Here is a 24,591-nt window from a genome sequence, read left to right on the forward strand (position 1 = left end):
GACAGAGATGTGTTCATTAATTTCTGTTTTATAATTTATTTATTTTATTTTTTTCATTGCATCACAAATGTCATGGACTCAGCTGGACTCATATGAAATCCAGAGTCCCAAAGGCTTGAGTCCGAGTCAAGTTCGAGTAAAAATGCATCCAAGTCCGTGTCAAGTCCAAGTCCATTAAAATTGGACTTGTGACTCGAACTCGAGTCCGAGTCCAAACTCGAGTACCCCGACTCTACTTTTTAGTTTTAGGTTAATTTTGAGAGACGTCAAGAACAACTCTGACTGATTCAGTCAATGAGTGAGTCATTAGACTGATTCAAATCAATCATTTCAAGACTGACTTTGAGTCTTTTTTTAGGAATTCATTAAATGATAATAGAATGTTAACTTTTCAGATTCAGGTTTATTTTGATAAGGATAAGATGGAAGTAATGAATTGTGGTTCAGTGAACAGGTCAAGTAACGCTCCAACTGATTCAGTCAATTAGTCATTAGATTAAAACTGATTAAAACCAAAATTTCAAGACTGATTTTTCGAGTCATTTTTAGGGATTCATTAAAAATAATCACTTCAACTGATTCAGTCCATGAGTGAGTCATTAGATTCATTCAAGCCGATCATTTCAAGACTGTTTTTCCAAGTCTTTTTTTAAGGGGTGTGTTAAAAAGAACCACTCCAAACGATTCAGTCAATGAGTGAGTTATTAAAATGATACAAACTGATAATTTCAAGACTTTTTTTAGGGATTTATTAAAAACAACCTCTCTGACTGATTCAGCCCATGAGTGAGTCATTAGACTCATTCAGACAGATCATTTTGAGACTGATTTTCCAAGACTTTTTTTAAGGATTAATTAAAAAGCTACCACTCTGTCTTATTTAGTCCATAAATTAGTCATAAGACTGATTCAAGCCAATCATTTCAAGACTGATTTTTAACTTTTTATTTTTATTTTTTTATTTTTTTTAGGGATTCATTTAAAAGAACGTCCTGGTTACTTTCGTAACCTCCGTTCCCTGATGGAGGGAACGAGACATTGTGTCGATGTAGTGACACTAGGGGTCACTCTTGGGAGCCCCGAACACCTCTGCTTTTTTAAAAAGGCCGGTGGGAATTGGCGAGTGGAATTTGCATGCCACTCCCCCGGACATACGAGTATAAAAGGAGCTGGTATGCAATCACTCATTCAGGTTTTGTGCTGAGGAGCCGAGACAAGGTCCCGGCCATTTCAGCGGGTAGTTCAGCGTTGTGGCAAGAGGGACACAATGTCTCGTTCCCTCCATCAGGGAATGGAGGTTACGAAATTAACCAGGACGTTCCCTGTCTGTCACTCACTCGACATTGTGTCGATGTAGTGACACTTGGGGTCCCTATTCAAAATGCCACAACTAGCTGAACTGTGTTACGTGGACTGGCGGTGCGAGACAGGCAGACCGCTGTGTGCCTCGTAGCCAGTGCACCAGGCCATCACGTAACCTCCCCCAACGCTCTTATGAGCGTCGAACAGTCCTTCGGCAACAAGTGGATTGCCCAACAAATAGGGACAGGCTAGCCCAGCCGTGGCCTCTTTTCCTCTTTTTTCTGCCCAAAAAGAGTGGAATTTGTTAGCCGACTGGGGCCATAAATGTCTACGTGGGGGGGGGGGGGTGTCACTCCCAATGGGAAGACACCGCGGAGACCACACCCCGCCCAGAGAAGGGGGGGTATTTCAAGTGTAAATACATCACATGGTCTTACCGAGTCTTGTCGGAAGTACGTCATGTGGAGAAGTCGCATGGTAGGTCCTACCCGAGCAGAGGGGCCTCTGTCCATGCAAGACACAGTTTACCAACAGGGAAACGATTTAGTGGAAGATATATCACATGGGGTCACCTATGGGGAACCAGCACATGTGGAGCACCTACCCCAGTACAGGGCTTAGTTAGCCCATGTACTGGGCCGGCAGCGAATTTCTCCGCAAACTCGTCTGCCACAGGGCTAAGGAGGAAAGTCATCCAGGGATCACAACTTGTGAACATGACTGGGAGTCAAAGGTGCATGTCTTCACCTCATGGGAGGGGAAGGCGCTATAGGCAAGCGGTACACCCGGCCAGCTGTCCCGGAACTTACCTGTTTGGACCTGACAACATACGGGACAAAACCGGCTCAACCCAGAGATTATAGAACCTCGCAAAATTGTTGGGTGTTGCCCAGCCCGCTGCTTTGCAGATGTCTGCCAAAGAGGCGCCACTGGTCAGGGCCAAGGAGGCTGCTACACTCCTAGTAGAGTGGGCTCATAGCGCCACGGGGGGCAGTGATATGCCATCACAATGGTGTCAATGACCCAGTGGGCGATTCTCTGTTTGGAGACAGCGCTTCCTTTCCGCTGTCCAAAGCAGACAAAGAGCTGCTCGGAGCTTCTAAAGCTCTGCATGCGATCCAAATAGATGCGTAAAGCACGCACCGGACACAGCAAAGCCAAAGCTTGGTCTGCTTCCTCCTGGGGCAGTGCTTGCAGGTTCACCATCTGATCACTAATTGGGGTCATGGGAGCCTTGGGCACATAGCCCGTTCGGGGTCTCAGGATCACGTAAGAGTAGCCCGGACCGGACTCCAGGCACGTTTCGCTGACAGAGAACGCCTGCAGGTCCCCTACCCTCTTGATGGAAGTGAGCACAGTCAGAAAAGCAGTCTTCAAAGAGAGTGCCTTAAGCTCAGCTGACTCCAATGGCTCGAAGGGGGCTCCCCGTAGATCCCAAAGGACTACAGAGGGTTCCATGAGGGGATGAGACACGATCTGGAGGGATTCAACCTCCTAGCGCCTCTCAGGAACCTGATGATCAGGTCATGCTTCCCTAAGGACTTACCATCCACTGTGTCGTGGTGTGCCGCTATAGCAGCTACATACACCTTCAAGGTGGAACACCACTTAGCGAACAGACATACAGGTGCCTCGTAGAGGGAGCCCTAGCCTGAGTGATTGTGTCTACCACCGAAGGAGCGTAAGGTCCGAGAACCACGTCTGGGTGGGCCAGTAGGGTGCTACTAGGATGACCTGCACCTCGTCCTCCCTGACCTTGCACAGGGGGCCAGCTGTGTGCCAGTGCGTCTATAACGAGGGTTGCCTCGGTCAGGGCATACCAAAGTGGGCAGTGGGAGGATTCCTGGAAAGCAAACAAGTCCACCTGTGCTCAACCGAATCGACTCCAAATCAGCTGGACCATTTGGGGGTGGAGTCTCCCCTCTCCCCTGAGCGTAACCTGTCGTGACAGCACGTCCGCTGCGGTGTTGAGGTCGCCCGGGATGTGAGTGGCTTATAGCGACTTGAGACACTTCTGACTCCAGAGGAGGAGACCAATACGCGCTTGCCCTGGATCAATGGCCGGAACCTCCGCAGGGCGAGCAGTACTGCCTGCAACTCGAGGCAGTTGATGTGCCAATGCAGCCACGGGCTAGTCCAGGAGCCGGCGGCTGTGTGACCATTGCATACGGCACCCCAGCCCATCTTGGAGGCGTCTGTCGTAACCACGACGCATCTGGAGACCTGCTCTAGGGAAACCCCTGCCCGTAGAAATGCTAGGTCGTTCCAAGGGCTGAAGAGGTGGCGACAGATCGGCGTGATGACAACGCAATGTCCCGAGCTGTGTGGCAACCGCAGAAGATGCCATATGCCCCAGGAGCTTCTGAAAAAGTTTCAGTGGAACCGCTGTCTTCTGAATGAACGCCTTCAGACAGTTCAGTACCGACTGTGCGTGCTCGTTCGTGAGGCGTGCCGTCATCGAGACTGAGTCCAACTCCAAGCCGAGAAAAGAGATGCTCTGAAACGGGGAGATCTTGCTCTTTTCCCAGTTGAACCAAAGCCCCAGCCGGCTTAGGTGCCTGAGCACAGTTTTTGCGTCAGCATCTTGAACGGGAGTCTGTGCAAGGCCCGGTTCAGAACTCAGGTCCAAGATTGGTCGCAACCCACCACCTTTCTTCGGTACGATGAAGTAAGGGCTGTAAAACCCTTTCTTCATCTTGACTGGAGGGACAGGCTCTATCGCGCCCTTGCGCAGAAGGGTTGCGATCTCTGCACGCAAGGTAGCGGCGCACTCGCCCTTCACCGAGGTGAAGCGGATGCCACTGAATCGCGTAGCCGAGTCAGACAGTCCGGGTCAGCCATCGCAATGGGTTGGAAAACGCATGCCACGCGTCCAAACTCTGGGCGAGGGGGACCAAGGGGATAATCACGTCGGGTGGGGCCACGTGACGGGACGGAGCCTGAGGCGCCACATCGCGGGGGCTCAAGCCAACCCGGTGTGGGCGTGTTTGTGCCACAGCTGGGCACGCGGGGGGGGGTGGGGGGGGGTCCACTGCTGGAGTGCCAAACCTGCCGAAATTGGACGGTGGACGGCAGACGTGACAACGGCCGTGCGCACCTGACATGTGACCCAGAGAACAAGGAAACCACTCTTTTGTTGAAGTTTTGGGTACCGCAGCCTCTTGGGCATGGGTCAAAAAATTAAACAAAAGATTCTCCTCCCGGCCCTCCACCGGGGGATGGAGTGGTCTGTCTACCAGCTCCGTAGAAGCGGACACTCAGAATGCAGATATATATAGAGACGTATTTCAGAATTTTAATGCATGCCTGTCTGAGGGTGTAAAACTCTGGTTGTTGACGGCCATATTTATTTTGGTTGATGTGTTGAATGGTCTGTATGAAACAAAAAGTGATTTTCGTATTTCTTTATTGTCCAGTTTCCCATATTATCGTTCATTTTCCTTATTTTAATAGTCGGTGGACCATGCAGCTGCAGTCTGCCTTGGAGTTCTCATTAAATGGTTACTGATTTATCAAATTCTATCACTCTAATCATTACAGTTCCTCTGAAGTGTTAGTGTAAATGTTCTCACAAAACCTTTTCAGAAATATGGACTCACACCACAAATTTGTTCATTATAGCAAGCTTGTTAAAATTCTCGGCTGTTTCTTCAGCATTAATGCAGCTTTTACCTTCTAACTTTAATTTCCCAGCTACTCCAGAGTTAATTTAGTATAATGGTGAGTGTTATCTCATGAATTATCTTATATTTATGTTTAATTGCAGATACAGAATGCTGATGATGTTCTGATCTCACCCTTGGAGAAGTTTCGGAAAGAGCAGATTGGAGCAGCCAAAGTAAGTCATAAACTTATGTTTCTGTATTACCATGGCGTTTGGATATGATACCAACATTGTACATGGAAATACAATATTTTTGTAAATACAATATTAGTGCTGGGCAGTATAATGATATAAAACGTGCGACAGTAGAAATGTGTCGACTACTAGAGTTTTTGATGTACCAATTTTTTGGCATGCTTGGGCATGATATTTAAATATCAAAAGTCCATTTAATCTTTCATGAAAATAAAAACAACGTGTTCCACTTCTGAAATGAATTTCCTTTTTGGCTGTCGTGACCTCTCCAATCACCTGTTATATAGACACCACACCATGATCCAATAAATTCCAGAGGGAATCATTGAAAATCATGTTCCACTCTGAAAAAAACATTCTGAATGTAAAATGGGTTGTGAATGTTGTTTCATGTTGACGGCAGAACGCCTAACAACACAGTTTGAATTTGGCTGGTGATAAATTATTGGTTTCTTGTTTGTGTACTCACTGGAAAGTACAGTATAGAAACATTACTAACTGTACAACAACAGAGGTATCTATCACAGAGGATAAGTGCAGTTGTCTGGGACAGTATGTTCCCCAAATTTCACCTATAACCAGCTATGACATGCTCAAGCCCAGTACAAAACCCTGCAGCCTTTCCTGGGGTACATACAGTGCATCCGGAAAGTATTCACAGCGCTTCACTTTTTCCACATTTTGTTATGTTACAGCCTTATTCCAAAATTGATTAAATTCATCATTTTCCTCAAAATTCTACAAACAATACCCCATAATGACAATGTGAAAGAAGTTTGTTTGAAATCTTTGCTAATTTATTTAAAATAAAAAACAGAAAAAAATCACACGTACATAAGTATTCACAGCCTTTGCCATGACACTCAAAATTGAGCTCAGGTGCATCCTGTTTCCACTGATCATCCTTGAGATGTTTCTACAACTTGATTGGAGTCCACCTGTGGTAAATTCAGTTGACTGGACATGATTTGGAAAGGCACACACCTGTCTATATAAGGTCCCACAGTTAACAGTGCATGTCAGAGCACAAACCAAGCCATGAAGTCCAAGGAATTGTCTGTAGACCTCCGAGACAGGATTGTATCGAGGCACAGATCTGGGGAAGGGTACAGAAAAATGTCTGCAGCATTGAAGGTCCCAATGAGCACAGTGGCCTCCATCATCCGTAAATGGAAGAAGTTTGGAACCACCAGGACTCTTCCTAGAGCTGGCCGCCCGGCCAAACTGAGCGATCGGGGGCCTTAGTCAGGGAGGTGACCAAGAACCCGATGGTCACTCTGACAGAGCTCCAGCATTTCTCTGTGGAGAGAGGAGAACCTTCCAGAAGAACAACCATCTCTGCAGCACTCCACCAATCAGGCCTGTATGGTAGAGTGGCCAGATGGAAGCCACTCCTCAGTAAAAGGCACATGACAGCCCGCCTGGAGTTTGCCAAAAGGCACCTGAAGGACTCTCAGACCATGAGAAACAAAGATTGAACTCTTTGGCCTGAATGGCAAGCATCATGTCTGGAGGAAACCAGGCACCGCTCATCACCTGGCCATTACCATCCCTACAGTGAAGCATGGTGGTGGCAGCATCATGCTGTGGGGATGTTTTTCAGTGGCAGGAACTGGGAGATTAGTCAGGATCGATGGAAAGATGAATGCAGCAATGTACAGAGACATCCTTGATGAAAACCTGCTCCAGAGTGCTCTGGACCTCAGACTGGGGTGAAGGTTCATCTTCCAACAGGACAACGACCCTAAGCACACAGCCAAGATAACAAAGGAGTGGCTATGGGACAACTCTGTGAATGTCCTTGAGTGGCCCAGCCAGATCCCAGACTTGAACCAGATTGAACATCTCTGGAGAGATCTGAAAATGGCTGTGCACTGACGCTCCTTATCCAACCTGATGGAGCTTGAGAGATCCTGCAAAGAAGAATGGGAGAAACTGCCCAAAAATAGGTGTGCCAAGCTTGTGGCATTATACTCAAAAAGACTTGAGGCTGTAATTGGTGTCAAAGGTGCTTCAACAAAGTATTGAGCAAAGGCTGTGAATACTTATGTACATGTGTTTTTTTTGTTGTTTTTTTTTAAATTAGCAAAGATTTCAAACAAACTTATTTCACGTTGTCATTATGGGGTATTGTTTGTAGAATTGAGGAAAATAATGAATTTAATCCATTTTGGAATAAGGCTGTAACATAACAAAATGTGGAAAAAGTGAAGCACTGTGAATACTTTCCGGATGCACTGTATCTCTAAAACCCAACAAAATGAGGTGCCCTCATTTTTGTGATGGGTGAAATGTTTACTTTGCCCAACACTCAATTAGAGTAAGCAAGATGTACTGTTTTTTAACCTTGTGCGACCCCGTGTCCACATGCGTGGACATTTTGGCTTTGCTATACGCAACACATAATTTAAAACAATTTAAACTGACTGAGTACTGTTCACAGACTCTAGACTGTCATATAAGGGTTAACATTTTGGCACACCAATTCATGTGACACAACAACATGACATGGATTTTCATGAATCACTTCTACGGGTTCAGAGCCAACAAAAGTGCCTCTGGTAAGAAACCTCTGTATGTTTTTTCATTCAAACCTGTTTAGGTGTAAAAAGTAGCATCTCCAGTTTAATTTGATATGCCGCTTTAAAATATTTATTCATTTTCCGCGTGTCAGCGCGCTGATAAACATGATGTCCACATACGTGGATTTTGGGACATTATTCCCTCAATTTAGAAAAAAACAGTTTGTTATTTTGAATAGCTTTCAACATTAACACGTCTGTTAATGACATTTTAATGTCAATTTCATGATATTTTATTTTGATATCACTGTACAATACGGTTCTATTCATTAATGTTAGTAAATCCATTCCTATATTCACTGTGCATTTTCACATTAATCACAATGGATGCATCCAAAAGCTGATATATGTCTACTATATTGGCTATACCATGGAACTTTGATGTATACCATGGTTATAAATGTCTACTATATTCATATACCATGCTATTTACATGCCTCACCAAGGTAAAAGGTAAGAATGATCAAAAACCATGTCAAACCTTTCCTATTTTTAAACCTTTTATTTGCCCGATAAGCAAATAGACTAGAGGTAGACCAGTAGTGGATTTTGGGGAAAGATAACTAAGGTAGTGGAAATTGTTTTTAAAATCAATTCATAGAATGTAAAAAAAAATAAAATTGTTTTAGTCTTTCCTTACTATGAAGGGCAAAGACATACAGTTAGAGACTACAAGAGTCCAAAAATCCGAGATGCAGTTTATTGTGCAACCAAAATCCCAATAATAATCAGAAAAATACATATTTAGTGCATTACCAACGATCAACAAGCCCATTATAACTAAAAACAAGTCCAAAATACTCCGAGGACTCTCATTTTGAAATGAGGTGGACTTGGCTCCATTATATGTAAGTATTTACCTTTTTTTTTATTTTATTTTTTTTAAGTTTTATAGCATATATATATTCACCAGATAAAGGGTTTTGTATATTTGTATTTAACAAGATGAGGTTAAATGAGGAACAAGTTTTGTCATGATTCACAAGATATTAATTTATGTGCTGACGGGGCATGTTGCCATATTGTCAAATTTTTCTTTGCTTGCCCTCACTTTTTCAATTTAGTGATGGAAACAGTACAGATTCATTTTTTTTTTTTTTACTTAAGTAAAACTACTGCTACTGAAGAAATATTTAACTTGAGTATAAGTAGAAGTACTGAGAAATATTATGACTCAATTAAGAGTAAATAAGTAGTTTGCCGAAAAACTACTCAAGTAATTACACAAGTTACTTCATGAAAATTATATTATATATAGTATATACACTTCCATTTTTAGAACGCAAAGACTTTTTTGTTCTTGAAAGAAATGTATGCTTCCTTTCACAAAGGATGCATTAAATTGATCAAAAATACTGCCAAAATCATTAATTGTAAATTATTATTACAGTTTGCAATAATTGTTTAAAGTGGTATTTATTCCATTTTTTTATTTGCCCGTGATGGCAGTCACCTCATCCTTACAAAAGCATTCTAAAGTGCTAATTTGGTACTCAAAATGTTTTTCTTATTATTAGAACAATTGAAAATGGTTGCGCTACCATGCAGAAATCACAATACAGTGTTTTTTCCCCCCATTTGTTGAGGTATTGAATTCTTACAAGCTGCTTTACACTTGCAAGTCAAATTTTGGTTTTAAAAATAGGCAAAAAGAAACACATTTCTCCTGAAATTATATTTTCTCATAAAGTCTATTGTTTTAGAGAGATGAAGGCTATTCCATGCATTACTGTTGTGAAAAAAGAATCTCTAACCAGGATAGAGAGGGAAGTGGATGCCCAGATGCACAACAAAAAGACAAGTAAATCACAGTCTCTAGTTTGAGAAACAGACTCCTCACAGGTCCTAAACTAGCAGCTTCTAAATGCCAAAGACCTGCATTGCTGCAAGAGGATTCTTGGACAAACAGGACTTTTAAGAATACAACATTTATTTAAATAGAAATAGCCATTTGTAACATTCTAAATGTCTCTGAATCGTCTCTAAACTACATAATCTCAACTCAACTCAACCTTTATTTATAGAGCACATTTATAACAACAGGAGTTGACCCAAATTGCTTTACAATACACATTTCAATCACAACAGAATATGCATAATATACCCTTATATAAATACTAATAAATACCTGAGCCTAAAATCTATATTCATAATTAAAATTTATTCAAAAGCTAATGAATAACAATTTGTTTTTAAAACAGATTTAAAAAGGCAAAGCGTCGGAGCTGTATTGATATGAAGCAGAAGCTTGTTCCAGAAGTTGGTCAGCTGACATAAGTGCTCTAGTAGGAGAGTAGGGGACAAGAAGGTCACAGAGATATTGAGGTGTGAGACCAGATAGAGCTTTGTATACATAGAGCAGAATTTTAAAATCTATCCTCCATTTTATGGGGAGCCAGTGTAGGGATGCTAATACTGGTGTAATGTGGTCAAACGTTCTAGACCCTGTAAGGAGCTTAGCTGCCTCATTCTGTGCCAACTGTAAATGGGACAAGGCAGTTTGAGGCAGTCCGGTATACAGTGAGTTGCAGTAATCTAACCTTGACGATATTAGCGAGTGAATCACAATTTCTAGATCTGATTTAGAAAGAAAGTGTTTTACTTTTGCAGTTGATCTCAGATGGAAAAAGCTGCTCTTAACAACAGCACTGATCTGTCTATTCAAAAGTAGTGACGAGTCCAAGATCACTCCAAGGCTCCTTACTTGATCCTGCACATTTAGTGACAGCGGACCAAGCTGCTTGACCAGTCCAGGTAAAGAGGACTTGGAGGGGCTGAGAATCAGAACTTCAGTTTTTCTCTCATTTAACTGAAGAAATTGAAGTAAGAAATTGAAGTAAGAAATTGTCTGCCAGCCAGCACTTAATATCGGCAAAGCAATTTAGGGCATTCTCTATTGATGATTTTTTGTCCAAGCATGCTGGAAAATAAAATTGAGTGTCGTCAGCATAGCCATGATAAGACATGCCATATCTCTGAACAATTGAGGCCAGTGGGCGAATGTACACAGAGAATAGTAAAGGTCCTAGAATCGACCCTTGAGGGACCACACATAATAGAGGAGCCAATGTAGAAGAGAAGTTTTCTTCCTTTCAAATAAGAGACAAACCACTGACGGGCCGTGCCCTGAATGCCAACCATACACTGCAGACGATCTAAAAGAATATCATGATCAATGGTGTCAAACACAGCCCTGAGATCCAATAAAACTAAAACCACATGTGAGCCTGAATCCAAGGAAAGGAAAATATCATTAGTTACCTTTAACAGTGCAGATTCGGTACTGTGTAGAGATCTGAAGGCTGATTGAAATTTATCTAAGATGTTGAAATTATTTAGGTAGGAGTAGAGCTGTGTGTGGACAACTCTCTCTAAAATCTTGGAAATGAAAGGCAATTTTAAGATTGGTCTATAATTATTGTGAACTGCTGGATCTAAAGAAGTTTTTTTTTTTTTTTTTTTTTTTTTTTAGCAGAGGATGTACAATAGCATGTTTAAGACAGCTTGGAACAACACCACTTACTAATGAACTGTTTATAATTGCTGTCACTCTGGAACCAATTGTTGTAAAAACATCTTTAAAAAGACGCGGGGACAAAACATCCAACTGGAACACTTCATCTTCAGAGCAATATCAGATACCTGCACAGTTAAAACTGGTTCAAAGTGATTCAATGAACTGGACAGCCTAAAAATTAGTGGCTGATGAACATGTGAAGGCGCAATTGCACCTTTAATCTGCTCCACTTTGCGAATATTTTTAAAAAAAAATCCTCACAGGTCTCTTGTCTTGGCATTCAGAAAAGCAGTCCTTGTTGGGTTTAAAACAGAATCACTTGTCTTAAACAGAACTTTTGGTCGATTTGCATTTTCAGAAATGATATTAGAGAAAAATTTAGCTTTCACTTCTTTTACTGCACTTTGATAACACATTAAGCGCTCTCTTAAAGTGTCAAATGAAACATGCAGTTTATCTCCTTTCCACTTTCGCTCCACTTTCCTACACTCCTATCTAAGAGCTCGGGTGACATCATTTAACCATGGCTGAGAGACACCCTTAACTTTCTTTAATTTGAGCGGAGCAACGTTAGCAAGGGTGAAAGTGCAGGATTTATTAAAAGCATCCACTAGTGACTCAGTGTCACCATCTACTGGAACTTCATCTATAAAATGCTGGTGATACAATTCAGAAAAAGATTGCAGTGGACGATTGGATGGACCTCGAATAGTGTAAGGGCTGCGAGGAAATATGAAGAGGGCGGGGACAGTCAATATCAAACCCTATAAGAATAATGGTCAGAAACACTAGTGACCACAACCTCAACATTAGACACAGTAATGCCACGAGATAATACCAGATCTAATGTATGACCCTTGATGTGGGTCAGACCAGTAATTTGTTGTACAAAATTTAACGATTCAATGAGGGAAAGAAATTAGTTCATCATGGGCTTTGATGGTCAGCGTGTATGTATGTTAATGTCCCCAAGAATCAGAAATCTGTCACCACGAGACTCTAGTCCAGAGAGAAATTCCGAGAATTGTTGAATGGAGTCCTTGTTGAAATTGGGAGGTCTGTACAGAAATGCACAGAAAAAGGGACTTGAGACATCAACCTTCAATAACTGAACCTCGAAGCTGGAGTATGTGTCCACAGGTAGTGTCCTACATTTTAAAGAGTCTCTAAAAATAGTAGCTACTCCGCCTCCTCTTCGCTCTGTAGTCCGTGGAGAATTTAAAAAGTCACAAGCCTGGTGGTGTTAAATCTCCCAGAGCCATTCGTTCGCCGGGGTTTAACCAGGTCTCTGTAATAAATAGAAAGTCCAGTGATCACGATGTGATAAACTCATTCAAAATGAAGGACTTGTTGGATATCGATCGAGCATTTGTAAGGGCCATCTTAATAGTCGAGACATCCATTTTGTTCATCGAAATAAAAGAGGCATGTCTCAAAAACTGAAATTGTTGGGATTAATACTCCACTTATCCTTTTTTGCGCACATCAGGAGGCGGCGGTGCGAAGACCAAATAGTCGGAATATGGTTGTTGTCCAGGGAGCCAGCCGGGGATCTAATTGTCGAGATCCTCTATGCACATACCGGGGATGTGCAATCCCCAGAGCAGCACAATGATTGTAAACGTCCGCTGACAGGCGGGCCGAAGATTTCAAACGCCATAGATCTGAGGGTAGATAGTGTAGAACCATGTCGGAGTAACAGCATAAACCCGTAAATACACAGGATGCACTCTGTTGAAGCTGGCAAGGAATAACAACAAAGCTCCAGCTGGCCAATATGGATAATAGAAGGCAGAGCATATTCTTCATCAGCCGACACCGGATTGACACAATAGATGGCGTCCACACACTTGTAGCAATGTTTTAAATCATTAAAAGTCCACAGTATTATAAACTTTTCAAAGAAAAATAAAAAGATAATCGGCGAGCAGCGGCAGACAAATACGCCAACGTTCACGCAGCCGGTGACACATTCCTATTTCAGGTTTATTCTCATTCACGTACAGTATGTTCAAGTATTTTGGCTATTAAGTTAACATACTGTGCAAAACTAATATAATGCAATATAGAGGAGGAAATTTATCCTCTATGATATTGCAGCAATTATCCAGATATGGAATGAGATTATTAAGCAAACTGTTATTAACTCCTACATGCCAACTGAATAAAATAAGACAAAAATAAACATTTCAGTGTTTAGTGAGAAATATGATCGATTCAAACACTAAAAGTGGTTGTTCTGTATATGTATTATTGTATTACATTTGTAATAATAAAGTCTTAATTAATATTATGGTTATTTAAACAATTGAGATACTGTATTATTATTAAGTAAATTGTAGCATTTGGTTGCATTATGTTTTGTGATTTCTTATACTTTCTTTATATAACATCCATCCCTTGAGACTTTTCAGACAGATAAACAGCAGCACAGGGCAGGGAAGTACAGTACAGCACCGTGAGTGAGAGTGTTACCCACTAGGACAGTATATTTTGAACAAGAGGAGCGAATGGTTACGGAATTTACAGCAGGAATACAATACTGAACTGATGTGGATTGATAGAAGCAGAGAGCCTGTCTGTGCGCGCGATGTTGCGAGGAACCGGACAGCGGGGGAAAAAAATTATGTTCAGGGAAACATAAAAAGAAGATCGCAATGTATATAATTGGAAAACACGGGAAATCGTTGCGTGGGCATTTTTTGCCAGTTTTGATATTTTTATTAGTTTCTGTGGTATTTTTGCCCCGAGTCCTCTTTAATTTCCGACACTATTGGCATTGTATCTTTCTAAGGTATTTAAAAGATTGTTTTAGACATATAGTAGCAAGTAAACAAGATATCCCTACATATATGTAAAACTACATTGTGTTAATGTTTGACAGTTAACACACTGCCTACGATTAAACGTGTTCAGATGGTTCCCTCTTACCTGAGTGAATGGTTCCTTTCCAGAATAAAATGAAATATGCAAAAAATCACAGTATTACAGGTCTTGTATAGTGACCGGGGAGAAAGTCTTGGATAAGCTAGAGAAGAGAGGACACCAGCGGCAGTTTATGCAAGCTACTGTGCCCATGATGCTGTGCCCTGCAGTCTTCTGTTGTGCCACGCACAGTGCGTTTTAGTTTTATAAACATATTTAGCGCTTATAACTTTCTTTTTCTCAAAAATTCTGCATTTTTTATTTTTTTTTTTTACTTTGTAATTTTGGTGAGAAATAACTGTAGCGAAGTTGAATACTTTATTTTTAATCAACTCAAGTATTATTCTTTATTTATACTTAAAATTTGAAAAATTTACTCAAGTAACAAGAGTAGTTGTAATTTGTTACTTTATGATATAATCAAAATAACAAGATATGAATTAAAGTGAGAATAAAAATATGGATGAATATTGTTAATGAAAAAAATTAGATACAGCAAATCCCCACGGGTCATCAGCGATTGTATTTATTTCACCTCTAGAGGCCAATGTTATACTGTAGAATAAAGCCGTTTTAGCAGTGTAATGCATCAGCCCTGGCCACAAAGGAACATAGAAGAGTAAAAAAAACTATCTGCTTAGATTTTTGCCCATAACCGATAGTTCCCAAAGCAACTATCGGCACCGATTTATCGATAAAACCAATATATCGATCTATGCCTAAAATAGACCTTTTAAAAAAGTGTTGTGGTTTTACCAAGGTACAGTGGTATATACAGTTGTGCTCAAAAGTTTGCATACCCTTGGAGAATTGGTAATATATGTACCATTTTTAAAGAAAACGTGAGTGAGCAGGCAAAACACATTTCTTTTATTTCTTATGGGATTCATATTCAACTGTAGGTTATAACAGAATCCCCTTTAGCATCAATGACAGCGTGCAGTCTTTTGTAATAGTGTTCTATGAGGCCCCAAATTCTTGCAGGTGGTATAGCTGCCCATTCGTCTTGGCAAAATGCCTCCAGGTCATGCAAAGTCTTGCATGAACCGCACGTTTGAGATCTCCCCAGAGTGGCTCGATGATATTAAGGTCAGGAGACTGTGATGGCCACTCCAGAACCTTCACCTTTTTCTGCTGTAACCACTGGAGAGTCAAATTGGCCTTGTGATTTAGGGTCATTGTCGTGCTGGAAAGTCCAAGTGCATCCCATGCGCAGCTTTCGTGCAGAAGAATGCAAATTGTCTGCCAGTATTTTCTGATAACATGCTGCATTCATCTTGCCATCAATTTTCACAAGATTGCCCGTGCCTTTAGAGCTCACACACCCCCAAAACATCAGTGAGCCACCACCATGCTTCACAGTGGGGATGGTATTCTTTTCACTATAGGCCTTGTTGACCCCTCTCCAAACATAGCGCTTATGGTTGTGACCATAAAGCTCTATTTTTGTCTCGTCACTCCAAATTACAGTGGCGCAGTAAAGGCTTCTTTCTGGCAACTCAACCATGCAGCTCATTTTTGTTCAAGTATCGTCGTATTGTGCTCCTTGAAACAACCACACCATCTTTTTCCAGAGCAGCCTGTATTTCTCCTGAGGTTACCTTTGGGTTTTTCTTTGTATCCCGAACAATTCTTCTGGCAGTTGTGGCTGAAATCTTTCTTGGTCTGCCTGACCTTGGCTTGGTATCAAGAGATCCCTGAATTGTCCACTTCTTAATAAGTGATTGAACAGTACTGACTGGCATTTTCAAGGCTTTGGATATCTTTTTATATCCTTTTCCATCTTTATAAAGTTCCATTACCTTGTTACGCAGGTCTTTTGACAGTTCTTTTCTGCTCCCCATGGCTCAGTACCTAGCCTGCTCAGTGCATCCACATGAGAGCTAACAAACTCATTGACTATTTATACACAGACACTAATTGCAATTTAAAAAGCCACAGGTGTGGGAAATTAACCTTTAATTGCCATTTAAACCTCTGTGTTTCACCTTGTATGTCTGTAACAAAGCCAAACATTCAAGGGTATGTAAACTTTTGATCAGGGCCATTTGGGTGATTTCTGTTATCATTATGATTTAAAAAGGAGCCAAACAACTATGTGATGATACATTGCTTCATATGATCACTATCCTTAAATAAAAGACAGTTTTTTTCACAATTTCTGCCAGGGTATGCAAACTTTTGAGCACAACTGTATCATATGGTACTTTGATGGACACTATGGTACTGTATGATTAGCACATTAATGCATAATGGTATTTGCATGGTATTCCAAGATATTCTCTAAGAATACCATTGCATTACCATGGTATAATGTGCAAAAATAGCAATATTTACATACATACCATTTTATGTATTTACTCATATTTACCAACAGCAATATTTGCCTTCATTTATTTTGATTGAAATATTTAATCTATGAAAATGGAAGTACCATGGTAGTTTTTGTTGTTTTTTTAAATGGTATGAAGGCAAACTCAAAATGCCAGAACATTCATAAAGTATTATTATCTTTAGGTATTTAATATATTTAGCAAAACATGTTACAAGGAAAACCATTATAAGGAATATTTTAAAGCATAAATAAGACAGGAGCCAATTTTAACTGAAAAAAGCCCAAACAAGATTTGTTCAAAGTCTAAAAATATTCACACTTTTCATACTCTCTCTCTCTTTCACACATCTCTTGCATCAACAGCACATGGTCACTTTTGGCCTCATTGCTGCAAGGCAGAAACTCATTGCAAATTAAACTCAGCAGCATCAAAATGTGCGGCAGTTAATAATGCGGTCATTCTTTGCCCCCGCCCCATGAGGCCAAAAAGATCAGAAACACATATTCAATCACACCACTGTACACTAAAAGTCACGCCTACATAAATATATACCTACATACTCAAACTAACAGAGAGGGAGAGAGAGATGCTGGGTGTCTTCCTTAAGGCTTAGTTTTAGGTTCAGCCATCTGTACATAACCCAAGCCCTCTGATTTATATTCCAACCTCAAAGCCACTTTTGATTTATTTAGCATGAAGAGGGTTTGTGCGTGTGGCTTTGTGGAAGGTTCACTTGCAGGACCAGAGTGCCAGGATTCACTCTCCTTTTGAACAGATGGGTGAACACACTGTAAGAAGAGACAGATTCTCATAAATTGAGATCAGCTGGTGTGGCTCAAAGTTGTGGAGCTCTCTCTTCGATTTTGGGTCAAAATATTTACAAAGCAGTGCATTTAAATGAATAGTTCACCCATCAAATTATTTCATGATTCAATCACTCTAAATTTACTTACTAAGACTTTTTTTCTGTTCCCTACTCAAAACTCTTATGATTTTAAAAGACTTGAAATACAGTGGACATTCTTTTATGAAGTGAAATATTTAGTTAGTTGCTGTCATTTTTCCACTATATTTCGGTTCAGTTATATAAAATAGGATGTTTTCAAGTTTTATTAGAGTATAATGAGTATACATTTACACTACCAGTCAAAAGTTTTGAAACACTTGTTGTGCTTTATCTCAAGATCTTAAAAATCTTTTGATCTGAAGGCGTATGCTTAAATGTTTGAAATTAGTTTTGTAGACAAAAATATAATTGTGCCACAATATTAATTTATTTCATTATGAAACTAAAATTTTATTAAAAAAAGAAGTTTTTGAAATTGATGACATGGACCAAATAATAAAGAAAAGCAGCCAATAAGTGCCCAACATAGATGGGAACTCCTTCAATACTGTTTAAAAAGCATCCCAGGGTGATACCTCAAGAAGTTGGTTGAGAAAATGTCAAGAGTACATGTCTGCAAATTCCAGGCAAAGGGTGACTACTTTGAAGATGTTAAAATATAACACAGTTTTGTTTAGTCACAACATAATTCCCATAGTTCCATTTATGTTATTCCATAGTTTTGATGACTTTACTATTATTCTAAAATGTGAAAAAAATTATAATAAAGAATGAGTAAGTGTTTCAAAACCTTTGACCGGTAGTGTATGTTCAATTTAATGTTGTCACCCTATTTGTTTATCCTTGAGTTAACCTTCACAAGAGTGTCCACTCTCTGAAGCATTCTTTTTTCTTTTTTCTTTTTTTTTTTTTTTACATTTGTTCGGATTAGTGTATAGTTTAAATGTAAAAGAAAGTAATCAATCTTGACAAACTATATTTAATTCAAAAGGTCTAAGCCTCAGGCCTCAATGTTAGACCACTGCTTTACAATAGAAATGTTACTGCCAGAGTAATTTCTTAATTTATGTCAAAATATCAAAGCAAGAGTTATGAAACCATTATAATGTACCAATTGAATGATGTAAACTCCCATTGATTTGTCCCAAGCAGGCTTCAGTGAACAACATTCAATAGAACATTTAGTCCAACAGTATGCACATTTACAGAAATATTGATGGATTCTCATATTTACTTAAAGAAGTATTATGTATGTCCATTTCCCCCTAAATTATGCAATGTGATGTGCTGACATACTGTAATACTCTCATATGGTGATTTACAATCCTCCAGGAAGCTAGAGGCGCACAAGTTAATTTCTTTTTCCAAATAAGGGCAAGAGAAGAAGAAAGTTATGACTTCATGCCTACTTCAGTGCCAAAATGACATGGGTCTTCCTCATACAATGCCATAGTATGATAATATATTACATATAAAGCATAAAACTAATGAGTTAACTGTTGAGACATGTAAATATATAGACGAATACAAAAATATATGGTTTGTCTATTATTTCCATGCAGTCTCTGATATATTGTATATGTTTATTGACAGTTCTGTAGCTGTCAGTCAGAAGAGCTGCACATCTGCTAACAGCTGTAGGCTGGATATTTTATAAATAATCTGCTTTCTGCCTTATTATACGAATGGAATCCACATGACATCAGTAAAATACAATGCTATTACAACTCAATTATGATTGGAAGAAATATACACTAGATAATGTTTATTTTGACATGTTTACCATTTTGCATTATTTACGCTAATGCGTAAGACATGGTGTTGGAAGATATAACTCATATAACTCAGAGTTTTAAAGTTATCATCCTCAAAATTTAAATAGAATATTACCAGACTTGTGGCTTTAGCTCCATTGTGATTCTACGCCCAAAGAATATAATTAATATTAACCATGGTTTTACTACAGTGATACTGTAGTATCCATATAGTAACCATGGTTTAACAATAGTAATATTGTAGTAACAATGACTTGAGTAACCATGGTTAATTGTGTGTCTACTATGGTTTTACTACAAATACCATGTTTAAACTATCGTTACTTTAGTAAAATCATGGTTAATTTTGATAAGGGAATATCATCCTAAATAAATATTTCACTATCAAGGGGTATTATTGAATTCTGCAATCCATTCTTGTGCTTTTGTGGAGTTTTTTTTTTTTTTTTTTTTTTTTTTTTTTTTTTTTCGGAGCTTGACAGCAATGGTATGCTTTCATTGCATGGAAAAGAGCATTGCACATTTTTCAAAATCTCCTTTTGTGTTCCACGGAAGAAAGAAAGTCATACAAGTTTTGAACCACATGAGGGTGAGTAAATTATGACAGAATTTTGATTTTGGGTTAAATGTCCCTTTAAAGTTGTTGTTATCACTCTGTCAACAAAGCAAAACAATAGACACCACATCAAGTACATGCTGCCTGTTTCTCTCTCCTTGCAAAAGGGGCATTATTCAAATCATCACCCATATCTCCCTCCACTCACTCTTTTATTTGATTTTTACTTCCCCTTAATAGCTTATCCCTTTCTCCTCTACTTGCTCTAAACAGACAGAATGGATGAAATACTAGTCGTGCAGCCAGGAGCGTCACTAATGGATTATGGGAATGTGGAGGATCGGCAGTCTGCCAGGCCTCCCCCTCTCTCAGTACAGTGTTCGGGGAGGTAGAGACCTCCTTATTAGGGAATTACAGCCTCGCTGCAGCTCCAGCTGGTTAACGGAGTGAGGTCAGTGGCCGATGAACAAGCTGCTCGAGCCCAAAGCCCAAAGCGTTTATTTCCTGTTGGCCAAGCAGCCCTACCAGACATAAGGCTTTTACTATGGGCAAACACTTACTTATGGGTCAACAGAGCTCAAAATTACATGCTGCATAACATTAAAATAAATGCATTACTGGCATAAGGCAGAGTAATGTTTTTGATCTTTTGACCTTTTTGTTGTTGTTGTTAAAAACAATTAATTATATGTACATGCATTGAGGAGTAGAAAATTGTAAATTATATGTCATTGCAACATTGTACTGTAAATGTTTGCAGAGACAGGTTTGTTAAAGACATTAAATTAACTTGATGTTGGTAATCTTACACCTGCAAAACAAATTCTACAGTTGCCATTTTGTATATATATGTCAATTTCCAAGAATTGAACAAAATAAATTCTATAGTTGAAAGCCAATTATATCGAGTAGGAATACCCTACTTTAAATTTGAATGGAGCACAGCATTACTGTCATTAAAACTTACTCTTGTTTTAAAATAAATTAATTTTTTCCACATTTATCTTATAGATAGATTTTGATTTAGTTGCTTTTGCCACCTTCTGCAAATGTCACTGGCACAAATCTACCCCAGGACAAAAGTTAATTATCTTAACCAGTCGCTTTTAGACCGCCATGTGTAATTCTGTGAGCCACACCTTATTAATCTGCCCCCAACAGGTCAACAAATCAGAATATCAGCAGAAAAAACTAAACCCTCAGAGCAGCTACACCCTCAAGCTGGACCACAAATATTTCACAAATGCTGACACATTTATTACCATATTTATCTTGTCCATTGAACCAAAAACTGCAGTAAGCATTTCTTTCAAAGGCCATGACAATAGATTTGCATAGTTTATCAATAATAAAAATATATAAGTAGCCAGATTGGCCCCAGAAATCAGCTGGATCATTCTGCAAAACGCCTCTGTTACTGATGTAAACTTGGTTCCCTGAAAGGAGGGAACAAGACACTGTGTTGGGATCTCTGAAATCCTATTCAAACGCTGCAGTTTCATATTGGCAGGTGCTGCTTGTTACTCCACTCAAATATCATATGTATATAAGCCGGGGCGCAATGCCTCATCATCCAAATTTTTAGGATGAATGTATTAGAGGGCATCTCTCGGTCCCTTAACTGCAAGAAATCAGTAGTGCGGCAAACTTACGCAGTGTCTCTTTCCCTTCTTTCATGGATCTAAGGTTACATCAGTAACCAAGAAGTTCCCTTTCAAATCGTCACTTCTACGCTGCGTCCGTAGCTGCTGCTATGGGAGCCATATAGCATAATGTCATGCTACAGATTCACACACACATGACAATGCCTACTAGCCAATAGGGTTGTAAAAAACATTGAAATGATCTCCCCTTTGTACTGAAAAATAGGAAGGAAGAGGGACAAGATATAAACCATTTACGGTAATAGTATAACAGTGACACTAGCATTACGGTTGGTGGAACATTGCATGTATAGCTCTGTTTCACACATAGTCGTAGACCGGAATGTGATACAATGGCACAAGTCGGCAGGGTAGTGGGCAAATGAAAATAACACTCTTCGTAACAGTGCAGAAGGATGACATGGTTAAAGCCATTCTGTCAACATAAGCAATGACACTTGCCACCCTTATAAAAAAATCTAGAGTTCTGACAAACTTGCTGCAAACTTGCCACAAATTTCCCACTAATTATTTACACATGCAAATGAGCTTGCGATTCACCGCAGATGTTTGCCGGAAGTTTGCAGCTCTTCACCGGTAGTGGTGAACCTGCAGTACCTTTCACAACAATGAAGAGTTTGCTGCAAAGCTTATTTGTATGTAAAAAATAATGAGTGGTGAATTTTTGGCAATCCTGGTTAACCAAGCTCTACTTCACACATAGTGGAAAAGGAGGAGATAAAAACAGTCATGGACCATGAATGCAATGCCATGACACTAGCCAACAGGGTAGTGAAACATGGAAATATATCGACCCTCTACAGCGAAATCCTCGGGAGGAAGTGTGGAAACATCCAAGATTTCAAAACTTGCAAAAGTGTTAGGGGAAACCCAGCCTGCAGCCAGACAGATATCCTCTAACGACACACCCCACACCCTAGGAGGAGGCCATGCTCCTGGTGGAATGAGCCCTAAACCAAAGAGAAACTGTATGCCCTATGACTCGTAAGCGAGTGCAATGGAATCTAAAGCCCAATGGGAAATTATTTGCCTAGAGATGGCCAGACCGTTTGAATGGCCTCCAAAGCATACAAAGAGTTTTCAGACAGCCTGAATTGACTCATTTTGGTCATGTACAGTATATGCATAATGCCCTCACAGTGCTAAGCATGTGCAGTCTGTTAGCCTCATCTGACTCAAAGGGAGGAGGAGAGAATGCTTTCAGGGTAACAACCTAGGCCCTGGAGGGGGTGGCACAGCACTTTGGGTATACTGCGCAACAAGCAACCCGGTTTCCCTGTGTTCCTGAACCGTGCACAGAACTTGGTGTAGCAGAATGAATGGGTGTGAATGCATATTTGCATTTCGCTGGCAATTTGTAATACAGTGAAGAGGAATGCATATTTTATTACCTCTACCCCTAAGCCCAAACCCCAAACCTAACCATCAGTGGAATAAAAATGTAATCTTAGAGGGAAAATGGAACCTCCGAATCGCACTCGCCACTGATACATCAAACACAATTACTTCCCGGTTTTAACACGGGACAAGAACCCAAGTATCTCACGCTGCTAACACAACACTCTTCTGGTCACACCACAGGACAAGGTAAACATGCTTGAACTGTTGCAAAACATTTTGATTGGAGATATGATGCCACTTGTCAATAACTCGGCATAATGGGGCCAATGTCAGGGTTCTGGAAATTTCAGAAGCAACATTCCGACTTCCTGTGTGATCCTATTGTTATAAAACTGGAAAAGGCAAAAGTTAAATTTAAGGAGCCAGCTGCAGTTATGACCTCATCCTGGCTTGCTGAGAAAATGAGAATAATGATGGATGTGTTCTGTGGATCTCTGTCACACTGATGGCTGGAGATATGAGGCATGTGTGAAGTCACCTCTGGGCTGCCAGTGGCTGGAGCAGGTGGCAGAGAGCAGGGGGTGGATGAACATCTGCCTTTCTGGGACTTTGCTAATGAAACATGCAGTTATGAGTTTCATTAAGTGGTTGGGCAGACAGATTGGTGGCCAGAAGACATAATGGACATGCTGAACATCTTGAAATTGATCCTACAAATAACTAAATCTGTAATGTTGTAACTCAAGTCTTGTTTTACTCCCAAACACAAAAACACATGTGTTAAACCCTGATGAAGGAGATGTTCTTTAGGTAGAAATGCTGTGTTTGCATTGAGGTGTACAATCATGCAAAAGTGTCAGTTGCTTATGAGGTTTCATTTCAGTTAGAATTACACCTAGAATGAAGCAAGCCTATGTACAGTAGACAGTATAGTGAGGCTGCTTACTTAAGTTTGGAACAGAGCTGGTATGTATGTAGTATGTGAATTTCCTGCAGGCATAATAAGTCCAAACTGGTCCAAAGACTGCATGCTTTATCTGTGCCCTTACTCACAGAGACTTTCAGAGTAGACCTTTACACACCACTCACACCATCAACCTCAACAGACTTCTTTCACTTCCCTTTGCAGACACATATTTTATGTTATGGCATTCAAGGTAACCACAGAGTTTAGAGTATAACCCTGAACACTGTGCAGACATGCAGTGACTGAAAGAAGTACTTTGTGAAAGATTTAGTGCCTTTCCTAACCTTGTAATCATGGGCAAGAATTACACAATCTGTGGTGCATGTTCACAGAGTTCTTTAGCTGTTCCTGTAGAAGCCTGTCGTTTCATTTACACCTGGGTTATTTGTTTACATTTTAGCTTTATCTTTTACAATCGGAGATACAGAGATAGTGTTGGGGAAGCTATTTCGAAACCTTTCTCATTGGAAAAAGTAGCTTGTTACTGGAAAAGCTGTTACTGTAAGGCTACTGAAAATGTAGTAAAGTGGTAACACTTTACAATAAGGTTCCATTTGTTAAATTAGTTAACTACAGTCCATTAGTAAACATTAACTAACAATGAACAGTACTTTTATAGAATGTATTAGTGTTAATTTCAACATATACTAAATGTATAAAAGTATATTTTAACATTAGTTAATGCATTATGAACTAACATGAACTAACTATTGCATTTTTATAAATAAGCATTAACTAAGATTTATAAATGCTGTAAAAATGTTTTGAATATTGTTAGTTCATGATACCTAATCCATTAACTAATGTTAACAAATAGAACCTTATTGTAAAGTATCACCAGCTAAGTTAGTGGCATCAATACTTTTAGTTATTTACTACCCTATGCTGTAGGGTTTTAAATTGATGATGGGTCTGCATTC

General features: G+C 39.9%; 1 protein-coding gene across 20 annotated transcripts in view; it reads left to right on the forward strand.

Annotated features, from left to right (window-relative positions):
- The window catches only part of LOC127455676 (rho GTPase-activating protein 42-like), a 190,376-nt gene that overhangs the window by 107,247 nt on the left and 58,538 nt on the right, over nucleotides 1–24,591 (forward strand). For all 20 annotated transcript variants that reach the window (XR_007899722.1, XM_051723708.1, XM_051723709.1 and 17 more), the window contains exon 4: nucleotides 5,069–5,140. Coding sequence is in view for 19 of the 20 variants with exons in the window: in XM_051723708.1 (XP_051579668.1) it covers nucleotides 5,069–5,140 (72 nt within the window). In the remaining variant the exon portion in view is untranslated. The remainder of the gene's footprint in view (nucleotides 1–5,068; nucleotides 5,141–24,591) is intronic.

This window comes from Myxocyprinus asiaticus, chromosome 18 (assembly GCF_019703515.2).
Source record: "Myxocyprinus asiaticus isolate MX2 ecotype Aquarium Trade chromosome 18, UBuf_Myxa_2, whole genome shotgun sequence".
NCBI lineage: Eukaryota > Metazoa > Chordata > Actinopteri > Cypriniformes > Catostomidae > Myxocyprinus > Myxocyprinus asiaticus.